The 15,597-nt window shown below is 37.2% G+C and overlaps 3 protein-coding genes and 1 pseudogene across 3 annotated transcripts; all 4 read left to right on the top strand.

The window, feature by feature from the left end:
• Nucleotides 1–1,125: 1,125 nt before the first annotated feature.
• Nucleotides 1,126–2,799, top strand: LOC113149591 (trace amine-associated receptor 1-like). The gene is made up of 2 exons (XM_026341797.1): nucleotides 1,126–1,144; nucleotides 1,805–2,799. The coding sequence occupies exons 1-2, from the start codon at nucleotides 1,126–1,128 to the stop codon at nucleotides 2,797–2,799; spliced, it is 1,014 nt and encodes a 337-aa protein (XP_026197582.1).
• A 1,511-nt stretch (nucleotides 2,800–4,310) lies between these two features.
• On the top strand, nucleotides 4,311–5,313 carry LOC113149590 (annotated as a pseudogene).
• Nucleotides 5,314–7,932: 2,619 nt separating this feature from the next.
• On the top strand, nucleotides 7,933–8,931 carry LOC113149589 (trace amine-associated receptor 1-like). Its single transcript, XM_026341796.1, has one exon. It carries the CDS (start codon nucleotides 7,933–7,935, stop codon nucleotides 8,929–8,931), a length of 999 nt encoding a protein of 332 aa, XP_026197581.1.
• A 4,475-nt stretch (nucleotides 8,932–13,406) lies between these two features.
• LOC113149549 (trace amine-associated receptor 1-like) lies at nucleotides 13,407–14,390 on the top strand. Its single transcript, XM_026341749.1, has one exon. It carries the CDS (start codon nucleotides 13,407–13,409, stop codon nucleotides 14,388–14,390), a length of 984 nt encoding a protein of 327 aa, XP_026197534.1.
• The last annotated feature ends 1,207 nt before the right edge of the window (nucleotides 14,391–15,597 follow it).

Genomic DNA, 15,597 nt, shown 5'->3' with positions numbered 1-15,597 from the left:
GGCAATATTCATCTAAATTGGTGGAACGCCACCTCCTGTCCAACTTACGTGATTTCTGCTTTAAGCTACGGATTTGTGAATTGTACCATTTAAAATTCTTCTCCTAACTTATAAATCCCTTAATAATCAGGCTCCATCTTATCTTAAAGACCTCATAGTTCCTTATCTTCTAAGCAGAACTCTCCGTTCTCAGACTGCAGGTTTACTTGTGGTTCCTAGAGTTTCCAAATGTAGAATGGGAGGCAGAGCCTTTAGCTACCAAGCCCCTCTCCTGTGGAACCAGCTCCCAGTTCAGGTTCGGGAGGCAGACACCGTCTCTACATTTAAGACTAGACTTAAAACTTTCCTTTTTTATAAAGCTTATAGTTAGAGATGGATCAGGTGACTCTGAACCATCTCTTAGTTATGCTGATATAGGTTATTCTGCTGGGGGACCTCTACTGATACACTGAGCTCCTCTCCTCTCTCCTTTCTCCTGTATCAATGCAAATGCCACCATTGCATGTCATTAACTTTGTGTCTTCTCTCTCTTTTAGTTGTGTTTCCTCCTCTCTGTCTCCCTCTCTCTGTACTTTTCTGCAGGTATCCTCGGCCTGGAGCTGTACATCTCCAGAATCCAGTTCATCTGCCCAATGTTCTTGATGCTTGTTGTTGTCTTTATTGCCTGCTGTTCTTTTCTCTCTTCTCTTTCCACTCACCCCAACCGGTCAAGGCAGATGGCCGCCCACTATGAGCCTGGTTCTGCTGGAGGTTTCTTCCTCTAAAGGGAGTTTTTCCTCTCCACTGTTGCCTAAAGCTTGCTCAAATGGGATTGTTGGGTTTTCTCTATAATTTTTTGTATAAATATTTTCTGTAAGGTGTTAAACCTTACACTGTAAAGTGCCTTGAGATAACTTCTGTTGTAAATTGGCTCTATACAAATAAAATTGAATTGAATTGAATTGAATTGAGAGAACACACATTATTTATGGTAACATTGAAATTCCTCCAGGATGTTTTTTTGGCCTAATCCACAGTTACAGAGAAGAAATGCTTCTTTGGTTATTATTATATGTATTTTAAAACACTCCTTTTCCATTATCACTTTATGCTTAATAAATATATTTAATAAAAACACGAGAGATCATGACCTTTTGGGCAGCTGGTTAGTGTAGTGCTAACATCAACACCTCCCATGTGGGAGACTGGAAGTCCCAGCTGTGGCCTACCTCCAGTAGGGGTCCTTAGGCAAGACCTCCTCACTCTTACCCTGTCTACCCTTGTACCCTACTTGTAAATTGCTTTGGATAAAAGCGTCTGCTAAATGACTGCTTTGTTGTGGAACATACTGCTGTCGGAGAGATCACAATTAATTTGAAGATCACTGTTACTATGAACTTACTGAGATCAATCAACAATTGGGCAAAATATTGGTTCCCAACAGTATTTACATTTTCATTTAAATCTAAATGGACCAGGGGGAAAGTTTGTGATTGTATATACTGTTCTGCAGTTCTGCTATAAAATAAATCATCCGGAACATAAACACACACACACACACACACACACACACACACACACACACATTATACACTTTTACCACATGTGATTGGACAAGACACCTTTCTACTAACCACAGTAATGAGACAAACAGTAATAAAGATCAAGTCCGGCAGTGTAGCCAGGGACAACCATCAGTGCTGATGTGTGGACTGTCGACAAGGTAGGGCAGGTGTGATTAGCTCAGACAAAACTATTTTGTATTGTGCATGCATACTAATGTAAAATGATTTATTCCTACATTACATGTTTTAATGATTTGCAGGAACAGACCATTGCGTTGAAATGGCTATCGGCATTAATGGGTCTAGTATCCTCACTGACATACATCCCTGCTACAAAACAGATGTCTCTTACGTTCTGTCAAGTAACCCTTCCACATTATGTGTATTGTTTCATATTTTCCTGGATTCATTATCTGTTGTAACTGTATGTGGAAACCTTCTTGTAATAATCTCCATCGTTTACTTCAAACAGCTCCACACTCCCACAAACTACCTTGTTCTCTCTCTTTCTGTGGCTGACCTGCTTGTTGGTGTTTTAGTTTTTCCTCTAACCATGGAATTCTCTATCACCTTCTGTCTCTACTACAAACATGTATTTTGCAGAGTACGTGGAACTTTTGATGTAACACTTTGCACCTCTTCTATACTAAACTTGTGCTGTATTTCTATTGACATATATTACGCAGTGTGTCAGCCGCTGACATATAAAACTAAGATAAATAATCATGTTGTTGTGATGATGATTGTGGTGAGCTGGGGTATTGCTGTCATAATTGGACTTAGCTTCATGATTTTAGGACTAAACCATGAAAAATGTGCCAACAGCTGTTTCATTGATGCTGTACTGTTAAACATCATGGGACTCATTTTCTCTTTTTACCTCCCAGTCCTTTTAATGCTCTGTGTGTACTTGAAGATTTTCCTCGTGGCACAGAGACAAGCACGCAGCATCCAGAGCACAAAGATAGGAGCAACTGTCAGTAAGATGGAGAGAAAAGCCACCAAAACACTGGCTACTGTGATGGGGATTTTTTTGATGTGTTGGCTGCCTTTTTTTATTTGTACCACTACTCGTTCTTTCAGTCAGGTTCATTTGCCACTTCCTTTCATTGAATTACTTAACTGGCTTGCACTGTCCAATTCAACGCTCAATCCTTTTATTTACGCTCTTTTCTACAGCTGGTTCAGATCAGCTTTCAGAATGATTATCTCTGGGAAAATAATTCAAGATGATTTTACTAACTCAAAACTCTGATTTAACTTTTGCAATGCTGAACTGATAAGATCCATGTATGGCACATGCATACACACACAGTCATACACAGTGATGTATGTACATTACTGTACTAATCAGTACCATACAGGTGGTGAATACAAAAGTGCATATTAAAGAAATCATTTGATATCTAGGGGTGAATGTGTCAATAGAAGTTTTTATAGATTAATTACAGATACTACCACTCCAACCATCTTAGACAGGGCTCCTGACGTTTGACTCTGACAAGAAGGTTTGTTTTACACAAATGTCACTCAGCAAAGACTCAATTCACTTTTAACATTAATACCTTAAGAGTGGCTGCAAGAGATGAAGGACTTCATTGTAAATTAATTATGCTCCTGAACCACAACCTTCACAACAGTGGAAGCTTCCCCTTTGTATCACTAATGTAATTAAAATAAATCTCACATAATTCACTGACGACAGGAACAGAATGAAAGCTGTGTTTGTAAAACATCACCAAATAGCAAAAACACAGATCTCATTAACTATTTTAGAATTTGCCACTATAAAAAAAAGTAAAAAAGTAATCCTTAATAATGGACACATTATTTTTTGAAGTTAGGAACTAAGTGTATGTATTCCAAGTCAGGTCAACCTGTAAGAGACTACAGGTTCACTGTGATGTTAAATTTCAGTGAAGTCAAACAATGCAGTGCTTAAATCTTCTTTAGTTGACATATTAAGAGGCTAAAATGTGTTTCAGAGTTTGACCAAGACTGAAGCCTGTCTTAAGCATTATTTTTAAAGGCTAAATATGTCCATAATATGTTTTCTACACCCATGTTAAGCACTATATTCAGTTATATCAGGTTGTATCATCTAGTTGAGTTAGCATCTTAATTGAAAGTTCAGTTACACAGAGAGATAAGCTCATTAATCCTTTTAATATGAATATCAGGGTTTCCAGGGATTTAAAACTTCAACTCAGTAAAATAATATAACAAAATATTCTATATGTGGAGGTAAAATCCTGGTACTGAAAAGCTGACAAATAAAATGATACTTTATTATGTCACAACACATTACAAAAAACAAACAGCAAAACTTAACGTGATGCTGGGTCAGCTAGGTCCATTCATGGTGTAAATACTGTACATAAAGTACATCTCTAGAAAACATGAGCTGATTCAACACATTTATCATGTAATCTTGCACAAACTCATATTTGGAAAGGATGTATAGTAATGTAATACAAGTCTGACTGGACAACTGAAATCGTCATCATTATGTTAATGAGATGACAATAATCAACACCAGCAGTGTTACAGCAACAGAAACTAATGAGCAGTGTTGTTGCATCATTTATCTTGAGGGGACAGTGTACTATTAATGATATTCTTCAAATTAAATGGAATTTTTTTTTTCTTTTAAGAAACATCATGCTGTTTGTTTTGTACATTGCTATTGAGTTAAATGCATGTTTTTTACATTTGTCAGCACTATTGATTATAAACGCTAATCTAATCATTATAACCAGTAGGAGCATGGAAACACAGTCTACTGGTTCCATTGTTTATGACATGCATCCCTGCTATAAAATAGACAATGTTTCTTACATACTGATAAGTACCCCTTCTGAAGTATGTGTTTTATTTTATGTATTTATTGGCTCATTGTCTGTTGTTACAGTCTGTGGAAATCTTCTAGTAATAATCTCCATCATTTATTTCAAACAACTCCACACTCCTACAAACTCACTCATCCTGTCTCTGGCAGTGGCTGACCTGCTGGTCGGGGTTTTAGTCTTTCCTTCCAGCATGGCGTTCCCTATCAGCTCTTTTTAAGGAATTTTTTATATGTCTTTTTAAGGAAAATGTCTTTTAGAAAGTGCGGGACAGCATAGATATAACACTTTGCACCTGCTCAATTCTGAACTTATGTTGTATTTCTGTTGACCGGTATTATGCAGTGTGTCAGCCTCTGACTTACAGAATTAAGATAAATCATTCTGCTGTTGTGGTCATGATCCTGATCAGCTGGACTGTATCTGTCATAACTGGAAATAGCTTCACTTTTGCAGAATTAGACCAAGGAAAATGTAAAACATGTTCACTTAACATTATATTTGCAAACACCATAGGGTTTATTCTTGTATTTTATCTCCCAGTGATCATAATGCTCTGTATCTACCTGAAGATTTTCCTTGCTGCACAGAGACAGGCTCACAGCATCCAGAGCACAACATGTCAGAGCACAAAGTCTGGAGCAACTGTCAGTAAGATGGAGAGAAAGGTCACAAAAACTCTGGCTACTGTGATGGGAGTGTTTTTAGTGTGCTGGTTTCCTTTCTTCTTTAGTGTCACCTTTCTTTCCTTCTTCATTTCAGTGCCAGTTCCTGTGATAGAAACGCTGTATTGGATTATACTGTGAAATTCAACACTCAATCCATTTATTTATGGTTTCTTTTACAGTTGGTTTAGATCATCTGTCAGAATGATAATTTCTGGAAAAATATTTCAGGGTGATTTTACTAACTCAAAATTGTGATTTGCTGAACTAACAACATATCAATAAACATGGTTATTAATTTAATTCAGAGATTCACTTAGAACTGTTATTCCCTTTATATTCAAATAAACAGATACAGTAAAATGTATGGATTCATGTCAGTTTAATTTAAACAGTGAAGCTCGGGTATCCAGCTTTCTAAAAATGCTGGTTGTGACAGTCTGCTCATTTTGCATTGTCTGAATTGATACACACCAGATGCAGTGCAGTGTAGTGAGGTTACATATATTGGGTTATACATGTCATTACTATCATGTCACATTATGTTTTTTTAAATGTCTGTAATAGTAGTATGCTGTGTAAAATTATCTCCTAACAGACAACCAAAAAATATAAGTTATGCTATTATCTTATACAATACTTTGTGAAATGTTACTCTCATAAACTGAAACTAGCAAATATTATTTGCTTTTCCATTTAGCCAGTTTTTTGAATGTGTGCAAAAATTTTTGATGTTACACTAAGTAATTCACCAAGTAATTTTTATTCAACAGAATAATCATCAATGTTTTTACAACCCGTTACACACTGATAAATCAAAGCTTCTTTAAAGATGTAGTGCGTAAAGTAGCCTTTGGTTTGGTCTATTCTGTGCTACTGTGGAAACATGACACCCTCCAATGAAAGGAACCTACTTCCTATGTAGATATAGTATAAGCCTTTACTATATGTACATAGGTAGTAGGTTCCTTTCATTGCAAACAAAACATTGCACTGCTCTTTCTGCTCATTACATATACACACATAATGACAACATAATGTGAATATTATATACCATGTCTGCTAAGAAAGCCCTCTAAATCTTACACTATTAATTTTAGACACTGAATTGATTTATAATAACAAAAATAAAAATTGAAGTTAGTTTCATATTTTCTGTGCAGCTATGGAAATGGTATTCTGTCCTATACTTAAAAGCAAAAAAGTTCTTTAGATAATGTGACAATTTTGTGCACAACACATTTTTTTCTAATCTGTTGAACAGATACCCAAAATGGCTGTTACCGTTACTAATCCCTGCTGAAAAAGAAATTGCATTATGAAAGGAAAGTGCTATGTTAAAGGATGGATTCAGACCAAAAGGACATTTGAAGCTTTAGGGGTACATTGTGGATTTGGTTAAATTAAGTACTTGGAACTTATTTTTACTAAACAAATATATGTATTTTAATTTACATAGAGAGGCTTTAAGGGTAAGGACATTATACAAACTGTGTTGTTTTAACGTTTAATACTCACTGGATTTGATTTAAAGATGAGGCAGCATCACTCCATGTAATAATCTCTCCTTTCACCCCCCACCTGCACTTCCCTGCTAAAAGTTGTGGCAGCCTTTGTCCTGGAGAACCCATTTGTTACACTACTCAAAATGCAAAAGCACAAAGGGAGCTGAGGTTGCTGACACCCAAAGTGCGAAAAACCCATGTTTGTGGAAAGCCCTGTTATTTAGTGGATCACATGTTGGACACCACCGCTTAATTTACAAGCCATTACCAATGGTACCTTGAGTTTTGTGAGGTAGAGGGACTGAAACCTCAAAACAATTGACAGAATTTAGACTAGTGTTTTGGGCCCTGGCTTCCTCTTAGTGCAGAAGAAGGTCACACTACTTTTGTGTGACCAAAGTAGGTGGGCAGTTCCAGAACTACCAATGTAATAATTCAACTGACTGGAACTCATGTTTTCCTGATCTAAAATCAATTAGGTACCTATGGTGCATGTATTGGTCCATCTGATGCCACAAGTACCATCACAGAGCTGAATGATGTCCTGTTATACAACATATACTGACATATCCTGTTATACTGTTATGAAGAAATTTACATTACTGGTTTGGTCAGCAAACCAGTAATGAGTGGAAAACTGAGGGGACCTTATGAAGGGACAGGGACAAACAGGTAAAACAAATGCATGACAGGCCGTCGAGTGGAGGAAGAGAAAGTCTATATGGGGCGAAGGGAGATATTGTAATATTAACTCACAAAGGTCTCTTTGTTGTTGAATGGTATTAAATATAAGTGTATGTTATTACAATGCTGTGGCCACTCATATCTATTTGAAATGACATGGCTTGTGTAACAATTATTTTGACCCTCAACAGTAAAAAATACTAAAAAACAAAGCTCTTTGAATGGTTTTAGACCTAAATGGAGCAAATAGGGCTTGGGTTTATGCACCAAAAAAACACTGTTAGGATTAGAAAAAAAAAAAAGTTGCCTATAAGTTAAGTTAAGTTAAAGAAGATTATGTTCTTCACAAGACACATGTGACAACTGATTACCATAACAATAAAATTAAAAGCAACAGAGAGATGAGAAGTCCCACATCTGATTCGACAATAATATAATGTATTCATTATGAAAATGAGGCCGGAATTTATATATGGAGACTGTACACAGTGGTGCTGTTAGGAAGAACTACCATAAACACTGACTGGAAACCAAGCTTGGACTTTTAAAAGGTATGACATAATAACCTGAGATATTTTCTTTTCTTATAGAGAAATGCGATTGCTGAATGAATTTAAAATGATATTTTGTCATTTTGCAGAATTGTGGATTATTAATAGAAACAAATGATTCGCAGGAACCCAGAAGGATGGCACCACAAGTTCCTGTCAACCGCACTGCTGCTGATCACATACCTCCCTGTTATGACTTAGATAAGGTCTCTTATGTCCTGATAAACACTCCGTCCACAATATGTGTTTTGTTGTATATTTGTCTTGGCTCTCTGTCTGTGGTAATCGTATGTGGAAACCTTTTCATTATAATCTCCATCATTTACTTTAAACAGCTCCACACTCCTACAAACTCTCTCATCCTCTCTCTGGCTGTGGCTGACCTGCTGGTCGGCATCCTGGTGTTTCCTTTCAGCACCAGATTCACTGTGAGCTCATGTCTGTATCGTGAAAATTCATTTTGCAAAGCGCGAAGCAGCTTTGATGCAACACTGAGCACGGCTTCAATTTTGAATTTGTGTTGTATTTCCATTGATAGATATTACGCAGTGTGTCACCCTCTCACATACAGGACTAAGATGAATTTTCATGTTGTTGTGATCATGATACTGGTGAGCTGGACTGTTTCTGTGCTTGTTGCTGTGGGCTTTTTAGTTGCAGGATTACATTATGAAAAGTGTGAAGCAGCATGTTTAAAAGATGTTTTACTTGCAAATATTTTGGGACCTATTTTTGCTTTTTATCTACCAGTGATTATAATGCTCTGTATCTACCTGAAAATTTTCCTTGTGGCACAGAGACAGGCACGCAGCATCCGCAACATAACCTGTCAGAGCACAAAGTCTGGAGCAACTGTCAGTAAGATGGAAAGAAAGGCCACAAAAACTCTGGCTACTGTTTTAGGGGTTTTTCTGATGTGCTGGACTCCTTTCTTCCTCTGTTTTAGCTTTCAGCTTTTGAATAATGTCTCCGTTCCAGCAGCAGTGTTTGAAACTCTCAACTGGTTCGCTCTGTTAAATTCAATGCTCAATCCGTTCATCTATGCCTTCTTTTACAGCTGGTTCCGAGCAGCTTTCAAAATAATTGTTTCTGGAAAATTATTTAAAGGTGATTTTGCTAACACAAAACTATCTTAACATATTGTTTGGAGAGCTGATGGCCAACAGTCATGACAGTAAAAAAAAAATCAAGCCATTAAACCCATTAACCTTGAATTGTCAGTTTAAAATGTCAAATACATGTATACATGTATTAACTATGTCGAAATATTCCAACTCATACTGGCACAATGATATTTACAATATATATACACTGACTTAAATATTTAATATAAAGAAATGCTTCTTTGGTTATTATTATTTTCAATTTAAAACACTCCTTTTCCATGATCACTGTATGCTTGATAGATATATTTAATAAAACCACGAGACATCATGCCCTTAGGCGGCTGGTTAGTGTAGTGGTAACATCACCACCTCCCATGTGGGAGACTGGAAGTCCCAGCTGTGGCCTACCTCCAGTAGGGGTCCTTAGGCAAGACCTCCTCACTCTTACCCTGTCTACCCTTGTACCCTACTTGTAAGTTGTTTTGGATAAAAGCGTCTGCTAAATGACTGCTTTGTTGTGGAACATACTGCTGTCGGAGAGATCACTGTTACTATGAAATTACTGAGATCAATCAACAAAATCCATATCTGTTTTCTCTGTGTATTCTGTGTGTGTGTGTGTGAGTGAGAGAGAGAGAGAGAGAGAGAGAGAGAGAGAGAGAATGTAAATCACAAAGTTAAAATTAGACTTAATTTTCATTCTTTCTCTTGGATTTATAATAATTTAAATAAAATAAAAATTTACTGTAAAAGTGATTGTTGGCGTTTATTTATTTTGCCATATTAATTGGGCAAAATATTGGTTCCCAACAGCATTTACATTTTTATTTAAATCTAAATGGACCAGGGGGAAAGTTTGTGATTGTATATACACTGTGTCATGAGCTGCATGAAGCACTCCATGGCCAGAGATCAGACAGGGCAGAACTGAGTAGTCAATCTTTATTTTATATCAACAGAACACAGTGAATCAATGAATTGAATGAAACAGTCACTAGATAGGAGGAGATGAAGTAGGATGAGTATGGTGGTCTGTTTGGAAACCGGAAGTGACGTCAAAACCAAGATGGCCTACCAACGGAGAGGACATGGACAAAATGGACAATGGAGATGGTGAATGGTGGCAACTGACAATCGGTGGAGAGTGTCCAAGAGTGTAACCAGAGTAACGAAATCACAATGAGAAAACAGTCACAGAGTGTGATGAAATCCAATGTCCAAATGAGGGAAAACAGTGAGGTTTTGTACACAGGCAGTCCAAACAATAAATCCGAAAGACTAAACTCAGAGGTCAAGGGTAATCCAGGTCATACACAGATAGGCAGTTCAGAGAAAGGTCCAGCAGGCAAAATCCACAACAGAAAGACAATCCAGGTCGAAACACAAAGGCGGTCCAAACAGTCAGAGCAGGGAACCAGAGGGGAAGCAGGATCAGGTCAGGCTGGTCCATCGAGGGGGAATCCAGGGTAGACATTGTAGAAAGGGTACAGGGCAGAGAAAGGGAATCAGGCAGGTCCAGGTGCAGGTCTGGTACCGTGAGCAGGGGGAATGACCGGTAGTAAACAGAACTCACAGCACCAGGGGGTCAGGCAAGAGACGGGGTCCAGATCAGGCAGAGTCCAAAAAAATCCAAAACATATCAGTTCAAGGAAACGCAGGATAGTGTCCGGGAGTTGAGAACAAACTATCTGGCAGGGGAAACAGGTGAGCAGGCCGGTATTTATACTGTGGGGGAAACCAGGTGTAACCAATTAAGTGAGTGCATGTAATCAGACTGGGAAGAGGAAACAGGAAGTTGGCAAAATAAGAGCACGGGGTGAAAAACCAGCAGCAACGAGGCTGGAATCATGACATACTGTTCTGCAGTTCTGCTATAAAATAAATCATCCTGAACACACACACACACACACACACACACACACACACACACACACACACACACACACACACACACACACACACACACACACACACTACACACTCTTACCCTTGCTAGTTAGTGTAGTGGTAACATCATCGAGACTGGGGTTCAAATCCCAGCTGTGGTCTACATCCAGTAGGGGTCCTCACGCTGCCCTGCCTACCATTGTAACTTGTACTGACTTGTAAGTCGCTTTGGATAAAAAAGCGTCTGCTAAATGTAAATGTAAACATGTGATTGGACAAGACACCTTTCTACTAACCACAGTAATGAGACAAACAGTAATAAAGATCAAGTCCGGCAGTGTAGCCAGGGACAACCATCAGTGCTGATGTGTGGACTGTCGACAAGGTAGGGCAGGTGTGATTAGCTCAGACAAAACTATTTTGTATTGTGCATGAATACTAATGCAAAATGATTTATTCCTACATTACATGTTTTAATGATTTGCAGGAACAGACCATTGCGTTGAAATGGATATTGGCATTAATGGGTCTAGTATCCTCACTGACATACATCCCTGCTACAAAACTCTCTTACATTCTGTCAAGTAACCCTTCCACATTATGTGTAATGTTTCATATTTTCCTGGATTCATTATCTGTTGTAACTGTATGTGGAAACCTTCTTGTAATAATCTCCATCGTTTACTTCAAACAGCTCCACACTCCCACAAACTACCTTGTTCTCTCTCTTTCTGTGGCTGACCTGCTTGTTGGTGTTTTAGTTTTTCCTCTGTGTGTACTTGAAGATTTTCCTCGTGGCACAGAGACAAGCACGCAGCATCCAGAGCACAAAGATAGGAGCAACTGTCAGTAAGATGGAGAGAAAAGCCACCAAAACACTGGCTACTGTGATGGGGATTTTTTTGATGTGTTGGCTGCCTTTTTTTATTTGTACCACTACTCGTTCTTTCAGTCAGGTTTATTTGCCACTTCCTTTCATTGAATTACTTAACTGGCTTGCACTGTCCAATTCAACGCTCAATCCTTTTATTTACGCTCTTTTCTACAGCTGGTTCAGATCAGCTTTCAGAATGATTATCTCTGGGAAAATAATTCAAGGTGATTGTACTAACTCAAAACTGCACTGATTGAACTTTTACAGTGATGTAAACTGATAAGAACTGTGTATTACATATGCATATACTGTACAAGCACACAGTCGCACACAGACATATGCATTACTAATACAGTACAGTACTAATCTGTATCATCCAGGAGGTGGATTCAGAAATGCATATTAAAAAGGTCATTTAATAACTAAATGTAAATCTGTTATAGATTAATTACAGACACTATGTTGCAAAAATTTGAATTTTAAAGGTTGGTTTATTTTTTTTCCAACCTTCTTAATGCTTGAATCTGACAAGGAGGTTTCTTTTTACACAAATGTGACTCAGCAAAGACTCATTAAAGTTTTAACCTAAATTCCTTAGAAGTGGCTGCAAGACATGAAGGACTTAATTCTAAATTTGTTAGGCTCCTGAACCACAACCTTCGCAACAGTGGAAGTTTTCCCTTTGTATCACTGATGTAATAAAAATAAATCTCATATAATTCAATGAAGACAGGATCAGAGTTTAAAGATGTCTAGAATTACTATTTAGAATTTGCCACACTGTTACTGTAGTCCTTAATAATGGACACATTATTTTAACTCCGCAACTAAGGGGGAGGGTTGCTCAGTTGGTGGAGGAATCGCCTACAAACCATATGGTGAGCAGTTCGACTCCTAGTTCCTCCTGGCTAGTTGCTGAGGTGTCTTTAGACGAGACACAGAAACCCTGTAGTAGTGCTAATATGTACTGTCAGGCAGCTGTGAAACTGCTAATTCCCCAAGGAGATCAATAAAGTATTCATTCTTATTATGTCCTTCAAGTCTGGCATAGTGCTGGAAGAGACTACAGGTTGTGTCTTTACATTTTTTTATGTATTTTTATGTTTTTAATGGATTTAAAACTTTAACTCTGTAAAATAATGTAACAGAATATTCTACATGTGGAGGTAAGTACTGGTACTGAAAAATGGACAAATTAAAATGACACCCTATTGTTCCACAACACGTGAAAAACACACAGCAGAACTTAACTTGCTGCTAAATCAGCTAGGTCCATTCATAGTGTAAGTACTGTACATAAAGTAAATCTCTGGAAAACATTATATCAACATGTGGAACAAAGATCTGATTCCACACATCCATCATGTAATCTTGCACAAACTCAAAAATACACAAAATATTTGGAAAGAATTTCTAGTAATGGACGCGCACACACACACACACACACGCACACACACACACATCATCACACATCATCACACATCGTCATCGTTGTGTTAATGAGACAACAACTCATAATAAATAACACCAGCAGTGTTAAAGCAACAAAAACTGATGATGTATGTATCTTGAGGGGCAGCGTATTACTAATGATATTCTTTAAATAAAATGAAAATCATCTCTTATTTTAAGAAACGTCATGTTGTTTGTATTGTATAATTCTACTGAGCTAAATTCATGTTTTTTACATTTGTCAGCACTATTGATAATAAACACTAATCTAATCATTATAACCTATAGGAGCATGGAAACACAGTCTACTGGTTCCATTGTTTATGACATGCATCCCTGCTATAAGATATACAATGTTTCTTACATACTGATAAGTACCCCTTCTGCAGTATGTGTTTTGTTTTATGTATTTCTTGGCTCATTGTCTGTTGTTACAGTCTTTGGAAATCTTCTGGTAATAATCTCCATCATTTATTTCAAACAACTCCACACTCCTACAAACTCTCTCATCCTGTCTCTGGCTGTGGCTGACCTGCTGGTCGGTGTTTTAGTCTTTCCTTCCAGCATGGCATTCTCTCTTAGCTCATGTCTTTTTAGGGAAAATGTTTTTTGCAAAGTGCGGGACAGTATAGATGTAACACTTTGCACCTGCTCTATTCTGAACTTATGTTGTATTTCTATTGACAGGTATTACGCAGTGTGTCAGCCTCTGACTTACAGAATTAAGATAAATCATTCTGCTGTTGTGGTCATGATCCTGATCAGCTGGACTGTATCTGTCATAACTGGAAATAGCTTCACTTTTGCAGAATTAGACCAAGGAACATGTGAAACATGTTCACTTAATGTTGTATTTGCAAACACCATAGGTTTTATTTTTGCATTTTATCTCCCAGTGATCATAATGCTCTGTATCTACCTGAAGATTTTCCTTGCTGCACAGAGACAGGCTCGCAGCATCCAGAGCACAACATGTCAGAGCACAAAGTCTGGAGCAACTGTCACTAAGATGGAGAGAAAGGCCACAAAAACTCTGGCTACTGTGATGGGAGTGTTTTTAGTGTGCTGGTTTCCTTTCTTCTTTAGTGTCACCTTTCTTTCCTTCTTCATTTCAGTGCCAGTTCCTGTGATTGAAACACTGAATTGGTTTGTACTTTCAAATTCAACACTTAATCCATTTATTTATGCTTTCTTTTACAGTTGGTTTAGATCATCTGTCAGAATGATAATTTCTGGAAAAATATTCCAGGGTGATTTTACTAACTCAAAACTGTGATAAACTAACATGTAGTACAACATATCAATAGACATGCTAGTTATTATAGTTTTTTATTATCGTTATTCCTTTTAAAGTCAAATAAACAAATATTCTAAAAGGTATGGATTCATTTAGTTTAGTTTATTTAGGTTGTAAAGCTCAGGTATTCAGCTTTTCTAAAAGTGCTAGTTGTGACAGTCAGGTGAATTTCCCTTTACATTTTGTGTGAATTGGTGCAGACTAGATTGCACGGTGTAGTTAGGCTACATACATTGGGGTATGTATGTCATTACTATCAAGTCATATTATTTAATAGTTTTTACAAATGTCGGCAATAGTAATATGTATTGTAAAATTATCTCCTAAATAATAATAAAAAGCTATTTAATTATATCATACATTTGTACAGAAATGTTATTCACAAAATCTGTAACAAGCAAATATCGTTTACTTTTCCATGTAGACATTTTTTTGGCTGTCTGCAAAAAGTTTAGATGTTACACCAAGCTAATTTTATTCTACAGAACAATCATCATTGTTTTTTTTTACAACCAGTTTGAGACATTGATATTTCAAAGATGTGGTGTCTAAGCTAGGATTGGTCTATTTTGTGTTACTGTAGAAACACGACAGCCTCCATTAAAAGCAACCTAGTCCCTATGTAGATATAATAAAGTCTCATTCCAAACAAACTGAATTGTACAGATTCTTGTTTTTGCTCATTAAACATTGATTAGAACATAATGTGAATATCATATAAATTTGTTAAATACATTTTTAGCTTTAGGAAAAGACTGTGGATTGGGTTAAAATAAGGTCTTGGAACATATTTTTACTAAGGAAATATATGTATTTGAGGAGTCGCTTTAAGGATAGGGACATGATGCAATCTATGTTGTTCTAACTTCTACTACTGACTTGTTTAGTAAATAATTAAGCTGTTCTCATGGTTAATGTTTTCACATACTTTATTACATAATACATTTCATTATAAAATATAATGTCTTACAATAAAATGTGATTTAGTTTTTTAGATGTCTATGGATCACTTTCTTTGTCACGAGACAGGGGTTAGACTCCATTGCCAAAGACCACACAGAGGCAAGAATGAAGTGTGAGCTGCTGTTGGTGATGGTGGCAATCTGGAAGTGGTTACCGAGGGTGAGAGGTGAGTCTGATGTCACTACCAAGATGGCGGTTCAAATGGAGAGTGAATGGAGCTGAA

Source organism: Anabas testudineus, chromosome 24, assembly GCF_900324465.2.
Source record: "Anabas testudineus chromosome 24, fAnaTes1.2, whole genome shotgun sequence".
NCBI classification, from domain to species: Eukaryota; Metazoa; Chordata; class Actinopteri; order Anabantiformes; family Anabantidae; genus Anabas; species Anabas testudineus.
This window is presented reverse-complemented; position numbering and strand designations above follow the sequence as displayed.

Bases quoted from the DNA above. Each gene is read 5' to 3' on its own strand.
- LOC113149589 (XM_026341796.1), top strand. From the start codon at position 7,933: ATGGCACCACAAGTTCCTGTCAACCGCACTGCTGCTGATCACATACCT.
- LOC113149549 (XM_026341749.1), top strand. From the start codon at position 13,407: ATGGAAACACAGTCTACTGGTTCCATTGTTTATGACATGCATCCCTGC.